At 37.9% G+C, this 19743-nt stretch overlaps 1 protein-coding gene across 1 annotated transcript in view; it reads right to left on the reverse strand.

Moving 5' to 3' along the window:
- Positions 1–14612: 14612 nt before the first annotated feature.
- Positions 14613–19743, reverse strand: part of LRP6 (LDL receptor related protein 6) — an 87495-nt gene continuing 82364 nt past the window's right edge. Inside the window, exon 21 of the mRNA XM_036252216.1 lies at positions 14613–17384. Coding sequence (XP_036108109.1) covers positions 17090–17384 — 295 coding nt within the window. The 3' untranslated portion in view covers positions 14613–17089. The remainder of the gene's footprint in view (positions 17385–19743) is intronic.

The following is a 19743-nucleotide window of genomic DNA, read 5'->3' on the forward strand; positions in this document are numbered from 1 at the left end:
ATTTACATAAACTGCTTAGAACAGGGCTCGGAACTCAGTGCCAAGTGTTCACTCATGTTCACTGCTATGTGCTGCCCGGAGCGAAGCTGAACATTTTCTCTCCTCTCAAAGCAGTCACTGATTGTTTTTCTGAAACCGATACTGTTCAGAATGAGATCTTCTAGTAAGTAAAATATGTTCCATATTAAGTAATGAAGACACACAACGATGTTTAAAAATATGTTCGGATGATAGGGTCTTACAAATTTCTGGATCTCTAGCACCCAACATGTAGCCTGACATAAAATATGTCTTTAATAGCCCAGCTAGTGTGGCTCAGTGGATTGAGCGTTGTCCTGTGGACTGAGAGGTCCCACTTCAATTCCAGGTGAGGGCACATGCCTGTGTTTCAGGCTCGATCCCCAGCAGGGGGCATACAGGAGGCAGCTGATCTATGTTTCTCTCTCTCTCTCTCTCTCTCTCTCTCACTTCCTCTCTCTAAAAAAATCAATAAAAACCTATATTTTTAAAAAATAGGTGTTTAATAAACCTTTGATGAACAAATAAATGAACAAGTCATTCAGACATACTTTCAATTTCAAGAGAAAATTAGACCTATCTGTTATCACGTGCCTCACTACCCAACCCATCTCAATTAAAATGAGTTATTTTTTTTTACTTTCTTCCCCACACGGAAAGTCATAAACGTTAGGGATAAAGGAGTCTCCTTTTACAGATGGAAATACTGGAGACCATCTCTTCTCCCACTTTGATCCAACATGTCAAGCTTTTTGCAGTTCCCCAAGTATATTATGCAATCTTGTTGTCCAGAGGCTTCATAACAATATTTTCTCCATTTGAGGTATTCTTTCCTGCTGTTCCACTAGTTCCACTAACTCACCTAACTCTAGCCCATCTTTCCAAATTCATGCCTCCATTTTCTCCAAGAACCATTTGTAACTCTCCCTTGGCCACCAAGGGGCTACATTTGGATGCCTTTTCTCATAAGGATGCTCCATAACACCCTGCATAACCTGCAAATCAGTAAGATTGGAGTATGGCCTAAGGTATGTGTAGTTTTAACGAGCTCTTCAAGTGTTCCAATATCATCTGCTTCCAGCGAAGATGAAGTAATAGTAACTAAATTTAATCTCCTGCTTAACACAACTGGAAAAAAAAATAGACAAAATATATGAAAGAATAGTTTTCAAGGCATTGTGTATCAGGTAATGAAGAAGTGGTCTCTGAGATATAAGAAACAAAGTGATCCCTATGCCTGCTCTAGAATACTGCAGGTAAAGAGTGTTCAGGCTGTTCTGGAGGGTGGGGAACCCATGCAGGGCTCAGCAGTCTTCCTGAATAGAGAAGATAGAGCCAGGAAGTCCAAGGCAGCTCAAGTTTGCAGGGCAAATAATGGAGAAAAGAGAATGGCACAGGAAGCTTTGGAGGTCTGCAGATTGGTCCCTCTGAGTTTTCAGATGAATACTGAACAACCCATGCATATGAAGATGGTACCCAAGGCTACAAAAAGGAACGCTGGAAATACTAAGGGAACACTCTCCAAAGCTCACACAGGGTTGGTAGTAGTACCTATTTCTACTATCCAGAATGGAAAATCTCAACATTTGCATGTCAATAGGCAAAATACTCAGAATAATTTTGTCTCAGTAATGGGAAAAAATTAGCCCTAGTCTAAACATACTTCTGGTTCTAACAAAGATGAAGAGCAAGAATCAAAAGGATTAAACTGTTATCAAGAAAATTAGCTATGTTCCAGAGCAAACCCAAGGATCACAAAAATATTCCATACTCAACAAGGAAACATTGCCAATGTCTGGCATCCAATTGAAAAATTTCAAGGAAAAAAAAAAATGAGACCAATAATGAGGAGAAAAATCAAGAAAAGCCACCTTGGAAATGATATAGTGATAGACTTATTAGACAAGGACATTAAAACTATTATAATTGTATTCCATATGCTCAGTAAGCCAAAGGAAAGACTGAAACTCTGAAGTCCACATAGAAATTATAAATATAATTTAAATCAAACTTGTAGAGAAAAAAGTCTAACTCTAAGATGAAAAATAAACTGGACTAGATTAACAGCAGACTACACATTGTAGGAAAACAGATAAGTAAACTTGAAGACATAGCAATAGATTTAAAATAAAATAGAGAAATAAGATGAGGGGGAAAAACAGAGCAATAGTGAACTGTGGGATGACTTCTATCAGCCAATATAAGTGTAACTGGAGTAAAAAATTTCCATATATGATGAAAACTGTAAGTCTACAGAACCAAGAAACTCAATGAATGCCAACCACAAAAAAACATGTAGAAAACTGCAGTAGGGCACATCATAAGTTGCTCAAAACCAGTGATTTAAAAAATCTTGAAAGTAGCCAGAGAAAAAGGCACATTATATACTTAAAAACAACAACAAACTGATAGCAAACTTGTTAAACAGGACAGAATAAAATGGAGTATCATCTTAAAATATCAAGAGAAAAAAGATCGTCAACACAGAATTCCATACCCAACAAAAAGATCTTTTAAAAAGAAAGGCGAAGTAAAGACTTTTTGAGATTTACAAAAGCCAAAAGAATTTCTCGCCAGCAGAACTGAACTGCAAAAAATGTTAAAGGAAGTCTTTTAGGCAGAAGGAATACTATACCAATTAAAAATCTGTATTTATAGAAAAGAGCACTGAAATGATATGTGACTAAATATAAAAAAAGCATCTTCTTATCTAAATCTCTTTAAAAGATAACAGACCATTTCAAAGAAAATAACACTATTGTGGGGTTTATAACATATGTAGAATAAAATGTATGACAATAATTATATAGAGGCTGGGAAGAGAGAATTGTAAGGTTTCATGCTACATGTGAAGTGTATAATTTCACTTGAAAGTAGACTGTGGTAAGCTAAAAATGTATACAATAAATCTAAAAACCACTGAAACATATACACACATACACACACACACAAGATACACAGCTAATAAACCAATAAAGATGATAAAATGGAATTATAAATAATATTCAATCCAAAAATAAAGTAAAAAAGCAACGACAACAAAAAACAAAGAGAGATGATAGAAAAAGAAAACAAAAAGGAAGTTGGTAGATTAAACCAACCATATCAATAGTCACAATAAAAAGAAAATAGTCTAAACATCACAATTGAAAAGCAGCAATTATTGGATTAGATTCTTTAAAAAAATTTAGACTTAGCTATATGCAACCTGTTAAAAAAAATAAAACACTTTAAATATAACAATATGTAAAAAGTAAAAAGGGGTGGGGAAATAGCATAACACGAATCAAAAGAAAGATGGAGTGGCTATATCAATATCAAAGTAGATTTCAGAGCAAAGAATATTAATATTAGTGTTAATTGATATTAATGTCTTTTAATAATAATAAAGCAGTCCATTCATCAAGAGGACATAAAAATTCTAATATTTACATCTTCTGGTGTGTGTGTGTGTGTGTGTGTGTGTGTGTTTTCCACACCACCAAGAATTCACCACCACCAGCGGTGTATCCTACAATTCAACTCAATTCTGACACTGTCTACCTGGGGATAGTGTCAGATCCCACAGGTTAAGAGTCCTGTGAGAATGGCACATGTATGTAGACATTTTCAGGTTGTTACCTGGGCTTCTATCCGACAGACTATAGATCAGAAGATCCCATGACTCCCTTCCTTGGCTTCCATTAATTTGCTAGAACAGCTCACAGAACTCAGATAAATATTATACTTACTAGATTACCAGGCTTTTATAAAAGGATATATAACTCTGGAATAGATGCATAGGGCAAGGTGTGAGGAACGGGGCATAGAGTTTCCATGATCTCTGCAAGTCTGCCACTCTCCCAACACTTCCATGAGTTCCCCAACCCGGAAGCTCTCCAAATCCCATTCTTTTGGGTTTTATGAAGGTTACATTACACAGGTGTAATTCATTAAATCATTGGCTGGACCTCCAGTCCCTCTCCCCTCTCCAGAGGTCAGAGGGTGGGACCCAAAGGTCCACCTCTCTAATCACACAGTTGGTTCCCCTGACAACCAGCTCCCACCTATAGATTACCTAGGGGCTTTTCAAAAGTAGCCTTATTAATAACAAGAGACACCTTTATTGCTTTGTCATTTAAGAAATTCCAAGGGTTTGCCCTGGCCGGTTTGGCTCAGCGGTTAGAGCGTCCGCCTGCGGTCCGGAGAGACCCGGGTTCGGTTCCCGCTAAGGGCACGTACCTCGGTTGCTGTTTGTCCCCGGCCCTGGTTGGTCGTGCGGGTGGCAGCCACTCGATGTGTCCCTTTCACATCGATGTTTCCCTCTCTCTTTCTTCCTCTCTCTCCCTCCCACTCTGTCTGTACAAAAAGTGGAAGAATGTCCTTGGGTGAGGATAAAAAAAAAAAAAAAAAGAAATTCCAAGTGTTTTAGGAGCTCTGTACTTGAACAGGGTCACAGACCAAATATATATATATTTTTACTATAAATCACAATTCACAATCTAATAACAGCTTCAAAATACACACAGCAAAAACCAATAGAATCACAAGGAGCAATAGACATATTTCCAATTATAGTTGGATTTTTAATACCTCTCCCTCAATAACTGGAGAGCAAGTACCCAGAAAAATCAGTAGGATACTGTGAACTTCAATGCCACCAATTCTCTTGACCCATAGAGCATTATACCCAACAGTGGAAAACACATTCTTTTCGGGTGCACATGGAACATTTACAAAAATAAACTACATTCTGAGCCATAAAACAAATCTCAATAAATTTAAAAAGATTCAGATCATACACAGTATGTTTACTGATCACAGTGAAATTAAAGTAGAAATCAGTAACAGAAAGATAGCTAGAATATTCCTCAAATGTTTGGCAATGAAATCACTCACGTCTAAATCACCAATGGGTCAGAGAAGAAATCTGGACTTAAAAGAAAATGAAAGCACATCTAGGCCAATGTGCTCAGTAGTTAGAGTGTTGGTCCACTCCACTGAAGGGGCATGTGCCTGAGTTGCAGGTTCAATCCCCTCCCTGGTTGGGTTGTGTGAGGGAGGAAACCAATCAATGTGTCTCTCTCACATCGATGTTTCTCTCTCTCTGTCTCCCTTCCTATCTCCCTCCTCCCTCTCTCCCTTCCACTCTCTAAAAATTAATGGAAAAAATATCCTCTGGTGAGGATTAACAACAACAAAAGAAAATGAAAGCACAACATGCCAGCATTTATGAGAGGCAGTAAAGTAGTAGTTAGGTGGAGATTTATAGCACTAAACACCTATATTAAAATGAATGGTCATTAATAGATGGCTTCAGCTTGTACCTTAAACTAGAAAAAGCAAATGTAGAGTAAACATAAAAATTCTAGAAGGAAATGTAGGCAACAAAATTTCGGACATCATACGCAGCAGAATTTTCACTGATACATCACTTAAGGCAACAGAAACAAAGGAAAAACTGAACACATGGGACTACATCAAACTAAAAAGCTTCTTCACAGCAAAAGAAACAACCATCAAAATGGAAAGGCAACCCACTGTATGGGAGAACATCATTGCCAATGATACATCAGATAATGGGTTAATTTCCATATATATAGAGTGCTCATACAACTCAACAAAAGGAAGACAAAGAACCCAATTAAAAAATGGGCAGAGGAACTAAATAGACACCTCTCCAAATAGGACATACACATGGCTAAGAGAGACATATGAAGAAATGCTCAATATCACTAATCATTAGAGATGCAAATTAAAACAATGATGAGGTATCACCTCACACCTGTCAGAATGGCCGCCATCAACAAATCATCAAACGACAAGTGTTGGTGAGGGTGTGGATAAAAGGGGACTCTAGTACATTACTGGTGAGAATGCAGACTGGTGCAGCCACTCTGGAAAACACTATGGTGTTACCTCAAAAAATTAAAAATTGAACTTCCATTTGACCTAGTGATCCCACTTTTAGGAATATACCCTACAAAGCCTGAAACACCAATCAGGAAGAATGTATGTACCCCCATGTTCACAGCAGCACTATTTACAATAGCTAAGATCTGGAAACATTTTGACAGATTTTTAAAAAAAAATAAAATATCTACCAGATGACCCAATCATTTCTTTTTGAGGAATTCACTAAAAAAATAAAAAATAATAATTTTATGCCCTGGCCAGTTTGGCTCAGCGGTTAGAGCATCGACCCATGGACCGAAGGGTCACTGGTTTAATTCCAGTCAAGGGCACGTACTTTGGTTACAGTTGGTCCCTGGCCCTGGTCAGGGTCGTGCAGGAGGCAACCAGTCAGTGTATCTCTCACATTGATGTTTCTCTCACCCTCTTTCCTTTTCTCTCCCTTCCTCCTACTCTATCTGAAGATAAATGGAAAAAATATCCTCAGGCGAGGATTAAAATTAATTAATTAATTAATTAATTAGAATCTTGTCTAAAACTTGTACCAAATGTAGTAACTTTGTGAAAGCCCTAAAGAAAAAACAACACAAATATCCTTTAACAGCCAAATGGATAAACATATTGTGGTATATCCATACAATGGAATAAAATTACTATATGTTGTGACGTAGATGCATCTAGACAGCACCCCCCCCACACACACACACAGCATAATTTTATTTCTATAAAATTCTAGAAATGCAAACAAATTTATCATGACAGAAAATAGATCATTGCTTGCCTGAGGATGAAAAGAGGCATGAGTGTTTTGGGATAATGAAACTTGTCATTACCTTGTCTTATTTTGTGAGTGTATACATCACAAAATTAATCACTGTATACTTTAAACATTTGTAGTTTATTGTATGTCAATTATACCTCAATAAAGCTGTTTTATTTTATTTTTTCAATAAATACAAAATCAAAACATTTTCAGGCAATCAAAAGTAGAATTTGTCATCTGCAGATCACCAGTATAAAATATACCAAAGGAAGTTCTTCAGCCTGAAGAATTACACCAAACAGAAAGTTAGATCTATACAAAGAAATGAAAAGCACCAAAAAACAATAAATATATGGGTAAGTAAAAGTATTTTTCTCATCTTTAAATTTTTTAAAAAGATAATTGACAGTTTAAAGCAAAAATAACAATGTATCATGACATTTACAACATGAAGAAGCAAGATGTATGCCATTAAAAACACAAAGGACCGGAGGGGAAATAGACTGTTGTAAAGTTCTCATATTATGTGCAAAATGATGTATTATTTCAAGATAGACTACAGCAAATTAAAAATGCATACTATAAATCATGCAGCAATGACTACATAAGCATAGCTAATAAGTCAATGGTGGAAATAAATGGAATATTGAAGATACTCGATTCAAAAGAAGGCCAGAGTGGAGAAAAAGGAAGAACAGTTGGCACAAAAAGAAAACAGCAGATAAACCCTATCATATCAATAATTGCATTAATTGGAAATGGTTAAACACTTCAATTGAAAGGCAGGAATAGAATCAATAAAAATGAAAGCCCAATTATACTTTATTTTTTAAGACTGTACATGAAAGAGAGACATGTTAAAACTAAAAGAAGAGAAAAATACATGCAAAACTAATAGGAAAGTAGGAATAGGTATAATAATATCAGTCAAAGCAGACTTCAGGTCACCCTCGCCAGTGGCTCAGTTGGATGGAGTGTCATCCCATACACAGAAAGGTTGCAGAGGGTTCAATTCCCAGTCAGGGCACATGCCTACATTTCAGGTTCAAAACAGGAGGACATCAATGTTTCTCTCTCTCTTTCCCTTTCTCTCTCTAAAAAAAAAAAAAAAAAAAAAAAAAAAAAAAAAAAAAAATCAATAGAATATACCCTCAAGCAAGGATTTAAAAAATATATTGTAAAGAAAGAATAGACTTTGGGTCAAGGAATATGGGGACAAAGAGGGACATTACATACTAAAGGGTGAATTATTAAGACATAATAATTCTAAATTATGCAGAGCTCAAAATAAAGCAAAAACTGATTTTTAAATGTGAAATAAACAAATCCATAATTTAGCTGGAGATTTGGACACTCTTCTCTTAGTAATTGTTGTAGAAAGAAAGTCAGAAAAGATATAGAAGACTAGAACAATATAAACCAAACTAACCTAATTGACTTTATAGAAAACTGCATCCAACAACTGCAGAATACTACTTTAAGTACCCATAAAACATTCACTATTAGGCCATAGTCTGGAATCATAAACGAGTCTCAATAAATGTAAAAGGATTAAAATTATATGGAGTATCTATGACCACTATAAAATTAAATCTAAAAATAAAAAAAGTATACCTGGAAAATCGGCAAATATTTAGAAGTTAAACATACTTTTATGTAATCCATGGTTCAAAAAAAGAAATCACAAGTAGAATTGGAAAAATGCTTTTAATTGAATGATAATGAAAACATCAAAATTTGTGAGATGCAGCTAAAGCATGCTTAGAGAAAAATGTAGTTTTAAATGCTTATAGAAGAAAAGAAAGGTCTAAAATCCATGATATAAGCTTCCATCTTAAGCAGCTAAGCAAATTTAACCTAAATAAGTAAAAGGAAGGAAATAATGAATAGAAAACAGTGAAATAGAAAATGGAGCTAACTTTTAAAAAAAATCTATATTGATACACCTTCAGTTTGACTGACCAAGATAACAATTAGCAATGTCAGAAATGAGAACAGACATTAAAAGGATAAGAGACACAGTTGTGTGTGTGTGTGTGTGTGTGTTAATGAGACACACTTTATGCCAATAAACTGACAACAGAGGTGAAATGGACACATTCCATGAAAAACATAAATGATGAAAACTGACATAATAGAAAATATAAATTGCCCTCGATCTAGAGTTTACTTAAAAACCTTCTCATGATACACATCTGCACTAAGAAACACAGCACTGCATAGAACTTGAGGGCCCTAACCCTTTCCTTCCTTCCCATGAAATTTCCAAGAAAAATGGACTCTAATTACTGGACAAAACACAACAGTCTTCAAGGCCATGACATTGGATAATGGTAGTGGGGGAGCTTTTGGTAGGATGATCAGAAGTCAAAAATCTCTCAAGATAATCACTTTTGTCTGCCATAAAGCTGGTGCTGTATCAGGGGCCTAGGGCTCTCACTCCTCTGAGTAGTATAAATTCCTTTAAAATGCAGAGCAAGACCAGAGAAGACACAAAGGGGCTGGAGGTTTAGAAGACGCATCTGGCCAGAACAGAATACTATGTAGGTGTTTGGCTCCCAGAAGACATGCAATACTATTCATTGCCTAGAATGCTTTATGTACAAGTAGCTCTCTGGGACAGGTAGTGGAACTGTCTGATCGATGAGTCAAGGTTCAGAAAACTCTAATAGAGACTAATACTAACGACTGAATGAGTTCAGACATGCCTTGACAGTTAATTAAAATGGAACAGAGATTAGAAGATAAGTGTCCTTCTTCCGTTAGCAGCAGTGAGAACACCACCAGGTGGGATCAAACCAGACTTTGGTTCAGCAACCTCAGTACTTGAGTTCTGGCTAGGAAAGAATTCAGAGTCAAAACTCAAACTGTAAGAGAATGTTTATTTAGAAAGTCGTAGAGGTAGAAGTGATCTATAAAAGAAATGGGCTCAAGAAACAAGTTACAGAGGCAAAAGAAAGGCCGTTGGAGCTTAGGAGAGAAAAAGGTGAAGGTAAAAGTAAGGTACCTGGGGGGACTGGGAGGAGGACCGACTGGGAGGGAGGGAGTTGTGTTGGGTGGAGATTTTAGGGGCAGTCCCAGGGGAAGAGCTCAATAAAATACTCATCAGTTTTCCAGGTGTGTCCTTTCAGGGTGGTGGTCTCCACTGACGGGTCATGGGGTCATTAATCAATGCAGCTGGTCTTGAGGTCAGCCAGGCATCTTGTCTGGTTTTGCTGCTTTTTGGGGCCTGCAGCTGAAACACAACTGAGGCCTAGATGTATTTTATGAGTCAGAACCTCACTGCCCTGGAGGCTTAATGCTTAAGGGTTGTTCTCCGGCCCCTTTGTTCACACTAATGGGGTCTAACCAACAAGACCAGCAACATGCCAGGGGAGGAAAGGTCAGGGGAGGGTCCAGGCCATGAAAGCTGGGGGAGGGGGTCTAGGATGCATGACCTACAATATGCTGGGGGAGGAAAGATTACCCTGGGGACAAAGTCATTGTTTCCCATTTTGCCCATTGCTAGCCCCCCACCCCCAGGGTGCTTTCTGCCTTCCTTACCTTCTGTTCCTGTCCCATTGTCCTTGCTCTGCTCATATCTACTTGCCTAGCATACCTTCACCCACTGCCAACTGTCTCTGATTAAAATTTTGCAAAGTAGTTTTTCATATTCAAATTTGTCATTTCCCGTCAAGCTTGGTCATTATTAGTTGACTATTTTGAGGGAAAAAAATGAGATAGTTCACACAGTACCTGGTGCACAGTAAATGCAAGCCGGACAGCAAAACTATCCTTTATTTTTAGCCTCTTTATTGGAGAAGATTGGTTTTATTTATTTTTTATCCTCAGCCGAGGACATTTTTCGATATTTTGTTCAGATAGAGTGGGAGGAAGAGAGAGAGAGAAACATCGACGTGAAAGGGACACATCGAGTGGTCACCACCCACATGACCCAACCAGGGCTGGGGACAAACTGCAACCGAGGTACGTGCCCTTAGCGGGAACCGAGCCTGGGTCTCTCTAGACCGCGGGCCGACACTCTAACTGCTGAGCCAAATCAGCCAGGGCTGAGGATTGGTTTTATATATTGATTAAGTCTGAATTTACAATGCAAATCTCAGGTAGAAAATTTTCAGGGTGGGTGCAAACAAAAATGTCTTCTAAGTTCTCAACTGGGACCCCTATAACAAAAGCGGTAACAAGAGAAAACATACAAATGTATTTAAGTTTTACATGACACAGGAGCCCTCCTAAGGAAATGAAGACAAAGACATGGTTAAACCAGTGCTTTTATGCTAGGTTTGATGGGAGTGGAGTCACGGAAAGATATGATGGGACAGAGTAGGAGTTACCAGTAGCAACCTGGGGGAAACTTGTTCAGATTCCTGTCCCTTCCTCTTGTGTTAAGGATACTCCTTCCCTCTGGTACAGAGAGGATACCTCTCACATGACAGTTTATGGTCTACTTCGGGGGAAGGTCAGAGACTCCTTCATGCACATGCCATTTCTCAAATTCCTTCAGCTTAAAATGTTCAATATGCCAAGGTGCCATATTTGGGGGTAGTGTACTCTGAACTCCATTAACGAGTTAAACCTCAATTAGATCAACTATCCTTTGATGTAAATTTAAAAATCACTAAATTTAAATGCAACCATACACAAGGCAAAGAAGTAAACTTAAAAAGACTGTGTAGCCCTGGCTGGTGTAGCTCAGTTGGTTGGGCGTTGTCCTGTGCACCAAAAGGTTGCTGGTTGGAATCCTGGTCAGGGCACATGCCCAGGTTTTGGGCTCCATCCCCCATAGGGGGTGTGCAGGAGGCAGTCAATCAATGTTTCCCTCTCTCTCTCTACCCCCCCCCCCCAAAAAGACTGTACTGTACAAACTTAGCTGAAAACTATCTGGGTGCAAGTTCACCCAAAACAAGTTGCATTGTTTTCCCCATTCTTATACCTGCCTTTATATCAGGCAAACTACTATGTATATTGTCAGGTGGGTACTAGACTTGGGAGGTGGGGGGATACTTCATAAGTTACATAAATGTCTAACCACTAATGCTGTATACCTGAAACTAATATATTAAATGTCAACTATAATTGAAAAAAATATTTTAATTAAATCAGGCAAACCACCCATAGTTTTGCCTTTCCTTACTTTGACTCAACTGTAAATGGCACAACTTTTGTAACTTTTGTTTTCCTTCCAGAATAAAGAATGGGAAGGGTCAGCAAAGAAGCCAAGGTAAGCTCTCTGATTCAAAAGCATCTGTTAAGGAAAGACCTTTATATTAAAACTTGGTTTCCATTAACCACCTGATGTTTGAGCTCAATCACTGCCTAATAAAGCCTTTCTTCCCAGGTTGTATTTTATTTGGAATAAAAATAAAGGTTGGTTTTGTTGTGTCTGAAACACAACAGTTGTATATCTCAGCAAAGCACAAGCAGCTGGTTTTCATTTCTTGCTGAAAAGAAATGACACTTTTATTTTCCACTGTTTTATTATAAAAATCAACATTTCATTTGTTACAACTCAGCTTATTGTAATAATCAAAAGGGGATTTATACAAGGTATTTTTATACAGTTTACAATTAAAGCACTTATTTCACAAAAAGGGAGAAGTGAATAGTGGACAAGGGCTGACCAAATGTTGGCCATTAAAATATAAATACATCCTTGCAAAGCACCATCGTACCAAAGTCCATGAACAAGAAACACCAGCTGACTTTAAGACAAAACGAAGATTAAAGCTTAAGAAAAAATGTAAAAACACAAAGGATAAACATCTGAAAGCAGCACCAGATCCTTCACTTGCAAGTAAGGCTACTCCAGCTTAGGCTTCTCAGTATCCTCTTTACTCCTTTAAATTTTCCTCGCTAACCCCAGACTTAATTTCATGTAACATTACATTTAATCAGACTTTCTTTATTTTCCTTTTAATATCCATATTAAAGGAATGTTCATATATATTCACATACATATATATGCATCCCTACCCTGATTATATTTTAAAAAGAACGAACAGTTAAGCAAAAGCAGTTGTCTATACTTTTTTGGTATTAACTTTTAGGCAAATCCTAAGTAATGGGGGAGAAAAAAGTTTTTGTTAGGTCTACAGTTCTCGTGTGAGTACAAGAAACTGCTTAGTTCATCCTTCTATCTGTAAAGTCGTGAATACTTTTTCCAGCAGTGAACTCAATGGTTTAAGGACGCCTTGAGAACAAGAGCGGAGCCCAGTGTGTCTGCACTGAAGCTGGGTGGGGACAGCAGAGATTTCACTCCAGATCATCCAGATTACCCTGAACATACACCTCCCCCCTACTCAGGTACAGGTTTTGTTTAATCATACACAGAATCAAGACAAATATCCTGATTATATAGAGTTACAATACTCAATTTAAAATATTCTAAATTTACAAATGTAAAATGATATGCTTTAGGTCTAAAGTCTTCTAAAACTTTGAGAATTTCGAGAGCTACATTTTGAGACTATTATGAAATGATGCCATCCTAGAAGTCAGAAACCACACATGCTACCATTGCTTTCTAAAATCATCTATTATTTCTCTTGGCTCATTTTAGGCTTTGGATAAGGAAAGCAATACCAAATAAAATTAAATGTCTTGAGTTTAAAAACTCCAAGAACATGTTTTAAACAACACTGGATTATAAGTTTCTTCACGACGCAGTTCGTGTCTATACCTAGTGTGTAGTCTCATTTGTAGATGTCCAAATATCTGCCAGTGAACTGACATTCACATGCTCATTTCTCCTCTCCCCACTATGGAACTTAATAAAGTATGACAGGTTTGGGGTTTAAAAGCTCAAGATTTCTGTTTCTGAATATTGTTAGATGTGAAATGTTAACCATGTGCAGCTCTTATGCCATGTAAATTAATGGAGTGGCACATTTTCTCCTGGAAGAGATAAAACGATTTAAAACGGCATTTCTAAGCATCTGGTTCAGGCACAGGACTAGACAGGGAAACAGCAGTAGTACATCTATGGCAGAAAAGCTGACTTGCTTAAAGAAAGCCCCTCTGGCACCAGAAGTAATGCCTACCAGGATTCCTAGCATCAGGTCGCATAAATACACAGTTCATTAACAGGCTAGATGAGCCGCAGCTACTAACTGTGCCTGAAATATTTTTCACCTATGGGCCTTTACAGCAAAACCAAATGATTTTACCCCAAAACGAATTGCTACCTAATACAAATGAAGGGTATTTTTATATCCTAATATTGAATGAGTTGGCCTTATACAAATTATTTACTATTTTAAAATGAACAAATGTAATCCTCAAACATCTTAACATTTTACTTACTGCTCAAACCCTCTAATTTATCCTCCTATATTAGATTTCTAAATACATATCACCCATTTAGAACAGTTGTTCTCAAATGTTTTAAGGGTTCAGAATAAAACTCCTCGGGCCACTGTTCAGAAGACTAGGGCTCTGCAGGAGCCAAGTTCAAAGTTAGAAAAGTTCAGTGCAGAACAGCTTACTACACAGTGCACTGAATGTATGCTTGGCTAAAGGTACTTTCTCAGGTAATTCTAATCATACCAATAAGTGGGTATACCTTAAGACATGTTCAAAATAAATACTTTTTTAAGGACTCCAATAAAATTTTATTCATTCCCCCCTCATCAATAATGAATCTAGCAATACAGCAAGTTTAAAACCCTTTTTGACTTTTTTCTCCTAATTTGTGCTCATGTTTTTTTAATCCTTAGTTTTTCCAATTAAAACTTTTGTGTTTAATAATCAAGATAGTTTACTTAAGCCTGGCCAGTGTGGCTCAGTGGCTGAGCGTCACCCATGCACCAAGAGGTCACCAGTTCCAGTCCAGGTCAGGACACATGCCCAGGTTGTGGGCCATTTCCCAAGTGGGGGTATGTAGGAGGCGGCCAATCAATGTTCTTTTCATCTAAAATGTTTCTCTCTCTAAAATCAATAAAGAAAAAATATTTTTTGAAAAAAATGATAGTTTACTTAAGCTTAACTGTCCATGTAACCCAAGGGCCAATGACTCTTTCCTGAATTCTGACAATGCTCTCATTTTAAAGGTACTCCCCAAAATACTAAAAATCCACCTCAACCACCCCAGAAAGAGGATTCTGAGATTAAGCTGAACTGCCTTCAAATAATTTCAAATTGGCACACAAATCAGCATTTTGCAAGAAGAGGCCATTGCCAATGCAGTGCAAGCACTTGGACTGAGATACAACAAGGCAATATTCTTCTTAGGTCATTATAGTGCAAGTGTCCACATGGGAAGCCCACCAGATAAAGATGCACATTAAAAAAATGTAAACATATAGAATTCTCAAATTCTAATTGATACCCAGTTATTGCTAACCTTTCCATCTTCATTTAAGCATCAGGTGCCCGTGTGTGTCACAGAACGCAACTTCGTGTCCATTCTGTTAGGCAGTGAGCACTTCGTTCCATCAACAGGAAGTTACCGCTTGTGTGACTGAAATGCAAGACACTGCTGGATCACCATTTATTCATGTGCAGAACCAAGTGCACTGGATTCTTGGTGTCCCCAACAAGCTAAGCATTATTCTGAAACCACATTTCTTTCTCTAAAACTTTTACATAGGTATTTTTTAATTGCTTAAAATATCACCCTTCCCAATATTCCGAATCCTTTCTTCCATTGTTCCTTCTTGGGCCTTGAAACCCAGAGAGGCCTCAGCAAGACAGAATTTTTAAAAAACCATTCAATAAGTAACTGACCAACATCTGTTAAGGTAAAAAATATATTAGTTTAAAAACACATTCAATTTTAGCAGAGAAATGCTGGAAACATGTGAAAAGCAGGAAACTAACTCTGGCAAGGAGGCAGAGCAGTGCTAGAATGTTCCACAGGTCAGCCCTAATAGCTGAAGGCAGCAGCCCAGTACCATGCAGGGCAGGCAGATTACAAAGGAGCCTTCCATTATTCCCCTCCACCCGAGTTCTGACAGCTGAGAAGTTAAGTTTGCCTTCTCATTTAATCTGTATTGTTAAATTTGTTAAATCACCTTAATCCATAATGGGATGAGAGAGAACACACATAAATATATATATATAAGAGGTGATTAAAAGAATAATCTGTGGATAATTTGAAAAAAAATCTAACATTCACATTAGGTAACAGAAAGATATTAAACTTATGTCACACGTTAGAAGAGGTATGTATGTAGACATCATTCTGAGAAAAATTGGCCTAAAGAACATGAACATGTCACAAACAGTTACCAAAGGGAAAACCTAATGATGACAAAACATTCTCCTTTTACACAGATTGTCTCTAACCAGAACATATTTAAATATTTTAGTAGGAAAAATATATATAAAAATGATTTTATACTGTGATATTACATGCTGAAAGTACTGCAAGGATATATGATCCATTTACAACAAAAACATAATGGTTAAATTTGTAATTCTTAAACACTGTCTACATGTGTTGTAAAAAGGCAGTTTAAGGAGCATTAAAACAATCTTAGAAGTAAAGAGGAGCAATAATATGTCTAACCTTTGATCATTATGCAAAAACAGCAGTCAAATTGAAGAGTTACGCATACAGGAGAATGGAGCTAGTATAAATATTAAAATAAAATCTTAATTTAGAAATTCCATTTAATCAATCCTAAGATAAAAAGCTTTGAATAAATCATGGTATCTTGGCAAAACGGCCTACAAAGCTGCCGGGGGAGCAAGCGAGGTGAAAACACCTGGAGAAGAAAGTTCTGAAGGAGGCGTGTGGACTCGAAGGTAGGGACAGAGACCCGCACACGTGGCCCCGCGGGCTCTTACCAGACAGCTGATCTTTCCTACACAGCAACACCCAGAATGGGTTTTTATAAATATCTATTTCCCTCACTAAAATTGCTGGATTTCCAAAACCCTATGTCCAAAGTTAGTATTAATTCCTTTTTCTCTTTCATGATTTCTTAAATTTGTTGGCCCTCAAATGTTAGTTAACATGAAGGTTATTTGGCTACTTCCAAGCATCTATGGTTTGCTGCTCTGAGATGGACTTAAATTTTTCTTCTCCTTCTTCTTTTATTTTTGGTATCAATAAAGCCCAGGCATTCCTGGTCACTGATGCCTTTATTTTTCCTATTTCCTCTGTACTCAGTCACTTCACTGGGTTTAAGGCATGCTTTGTGTATTTCGTTTGCAAAAATAAAATTTTTAGTACAAATTTATTTTTATACAAATTTTTATGGCACAAGCAGCATATCTGCTGTTTTAAGAAAATATATAAATATCCTTTTCTTCTGTACAAATATCTCCAGTATTCCCTACCCCATTTATAATTTTTAACTGTACATGGTCTGCCTCATCCTTCTCTAGTATCTCCCTCCCCCCCTCCAGATCTCAACCAAATCTGTATGTACACGTTTGCGTTGGAGGCAGTCAGAGGAGGAGGGCCCCTCCTCAGGAGGAGTCTGTACAGGGAGAGGGTGGTGGAGGGTAGAGGTGATGAGAGTAGCTCCTCTCTGTGTAAGGAGAAGGTGGGCAGCTTTCATAGTTCTCTTCTGCTGACAAGTATTGGCTTCGGGGTGTGGGAGGTGGGGGCACAGGCTCTGAGTCATAGTTCAAGTCACTAGTGTAGCCCTTGGCTGTTGCCACTGAGGTCATTCTCCGGCTGGGAGCATAGTCACTGTCACAAACATCTGTGCTGCAGGGTGTGGTGGGGGGTGCAAAGTGCCGGTAACTGTATGGCCTGTAGCTGGCATAGGAGAAAAATCAAGGGAAGAAGAGTTAGTTTTATGGGAAAGTAGTCTGCCCTATCAAAATACAGAGGTATTTGACGTAAACTTCACACTGAAGAGAATAAACTACTACAATTTAAACTTGCACAAACCAGGAGGCAATTTTCAATGGTAGACTGGAAGTGGAAGATAGCATGTATTTTATATTTGCAAATATAATATGATTAGAAGCAATTAAAAATGGTTGGATGGAAATGCACAGGTGAACTCAATCTAGACCCTGGATGTGCTTTTTCAGCTTTAGTTAAACTGTATCACAAAATAAAGAACTATTTAAAGCTGTACTTAATGGTTATCTTTGAAAAGCTGTCAGTTATACTGCATTTGGTCTATATATAGTGAACCTCATCAATTTCTGCCACTTCATGGTCTGTGGGAAGAAAGGGTCTTCACACATTTATCCTACTCAAACGTGTTAACATTCCCTCAACATTCTTTAACTGCTCTATCATTTACCCGACGAATAATTTAATTATGTCTGAAGACTTCATTCTTTCTTTAAAAATCAAATACTGTACATGCCAGACTGAATATGCAGACAGCCTCAGGGGCAGATCTACATTGCTATCAGCCAAGGGAACATGCTGTGGCTTCAGAGACAGTTTGACTGTCCTGTAAAGACAAGCATATTGGCATGGGAGCAGCTTTAACTCAATATCAAAATGATAAATTCTAAATATCCATAAAGGACCGTGAACTTTCTAACACGTACTTGACCTAACTTATTTCTTATACTTGTTTGTCTACCTTTTCAAGTACTCTACAGCTGTTAATAAAGTTTGTCACATGGCTAACTGAAAAAAGACACTGGAAAGAGGATCATACTAGTGAAAATAAAAGCTGACTTAACGTGCTGGTTTTTCTATCATTCCTGCTTCTACCTGCAAATTCTTACACCCTATATATTCTAAACATGGTAAAGTTAATCTTACATGCCTCATATTAAACAAAGTAACTGCAAGACAGAAGCAAGAACAAGTGCAAAATGAAGCAACAATCCACAAAATACATAGTGATAGACAGAAAATGCCACAGATGATATCCCAGGATACAGACCATTTGTTATCAGTAGGACTTGCCTCCAAAGAACTGGCTGCCACAAGACCAAGTGTTACATAACCTGCTGGGCAGGTTTTCTCAAGAGTGTTTTTTTTTAAAACTACCCATATTAATATATCATAGTATTTTTTAGGTCTTATCTTTCTGTCCAATCAGATGTCAAGTCTTGGTAAAATTTCTTGGCTCAACATTTAAAAGGTTCAACATTTAAACTGCCCTGGCTGGTTTGGCTCAGCAGTTAAAGAGCGTCGGCCTGAGGACCAAAGGGCCTTGGGTTCAATTGCTGGTCAAGGGCGTGTACGTACCTACCTGGGTTGTAGGTTCTACCTGTGCCCCAGCTGGGGTTGTGCGGGAGGCAACCAATCGATGTGTCTAATATCAATGTTTTTTTTCCTCTCTCTCTCCCTCCCCCCACTTCCAGTCTATCTAAAAATCAATGGAAAAATATCCTCCAGTAAAGATTAATAATAAATAAATAAATAAAAATAAAAGCCCAACACTTCCATTTTCATGGGGGGAAAAACAGGAGAAGGAAGGAAAAAGAATCAACAAAATTCTTTTAAGTCTCAGTGTAGACAAAAATCTCAATAAATAAGTTTCACTCAGAAGAAACAAACTGGGCTTAATTTGAGATGTGGGAAATGATTAAATAAGAACTGCTTTTGGTCCAGCCAGTGTGGATCAGTGGTTGAGCATTGACCCATGCACCAAGAGGTCGCTGGTTCGATTCCCAGTTAGGACACATGCCCAGGTTGTGGGCCCAATCCCTAGTGTGGGGCATGCAAGAGGCGGCCAATTGATGTTCTCTCTCATCGATGTTTCTCTCTCTCTCCCTTTCCTGTCCTCTCTCTCTAAAATCAATAAAGGAAAAAAAAATTTTTTTTTTTAAAGAATTGTTTTTGCCCTGGCCACTGTGGCTCAGTTGGTTGAGCATCATCCCATGCATCAAAAGGTCATCGGTTCGCCCTGGCCAGTTTGGCTCAGCGGTTAGAGCGCCAGCCTGCGGTCCTGAGAGACCCGGGTTCGGTTCCCGCTAAGGGCATGTACCTTGGTTGCAGTTTGTCCCCGGCTCTGGTCAGTCGTGTGGGTGGCAGCCACTCGATGTGTCCCTTCACATCGATGTTTCTCTCTCTCTCTCTCTGTTCCTCTCTCTCCCTCCCACTCTACCTGAACAAAAAATGGAAAAACATCCTCGGGTGAGGATAAAAAAAAAAAAAAAGGTCATCTGTTCAACTACTGGTCAGGGCACATGCCCTA

Source organism: Molossus molossus, unplaced genomic scaffold (assembly GCF_014108415.1).
Source record: "Molossus molossus isolate mMolMol1 unplaced genomic scaffold, mMolMol1.p scaffold_m16_p_10, whole genome shotgun sequence".
NCBI classification, from domain to species: domain Eukaryota; kingdom Metazoa; phylum Chordata; class Mammalia; order Chiroptera; family Molossidae; genus Molossus; species Molossus molossus.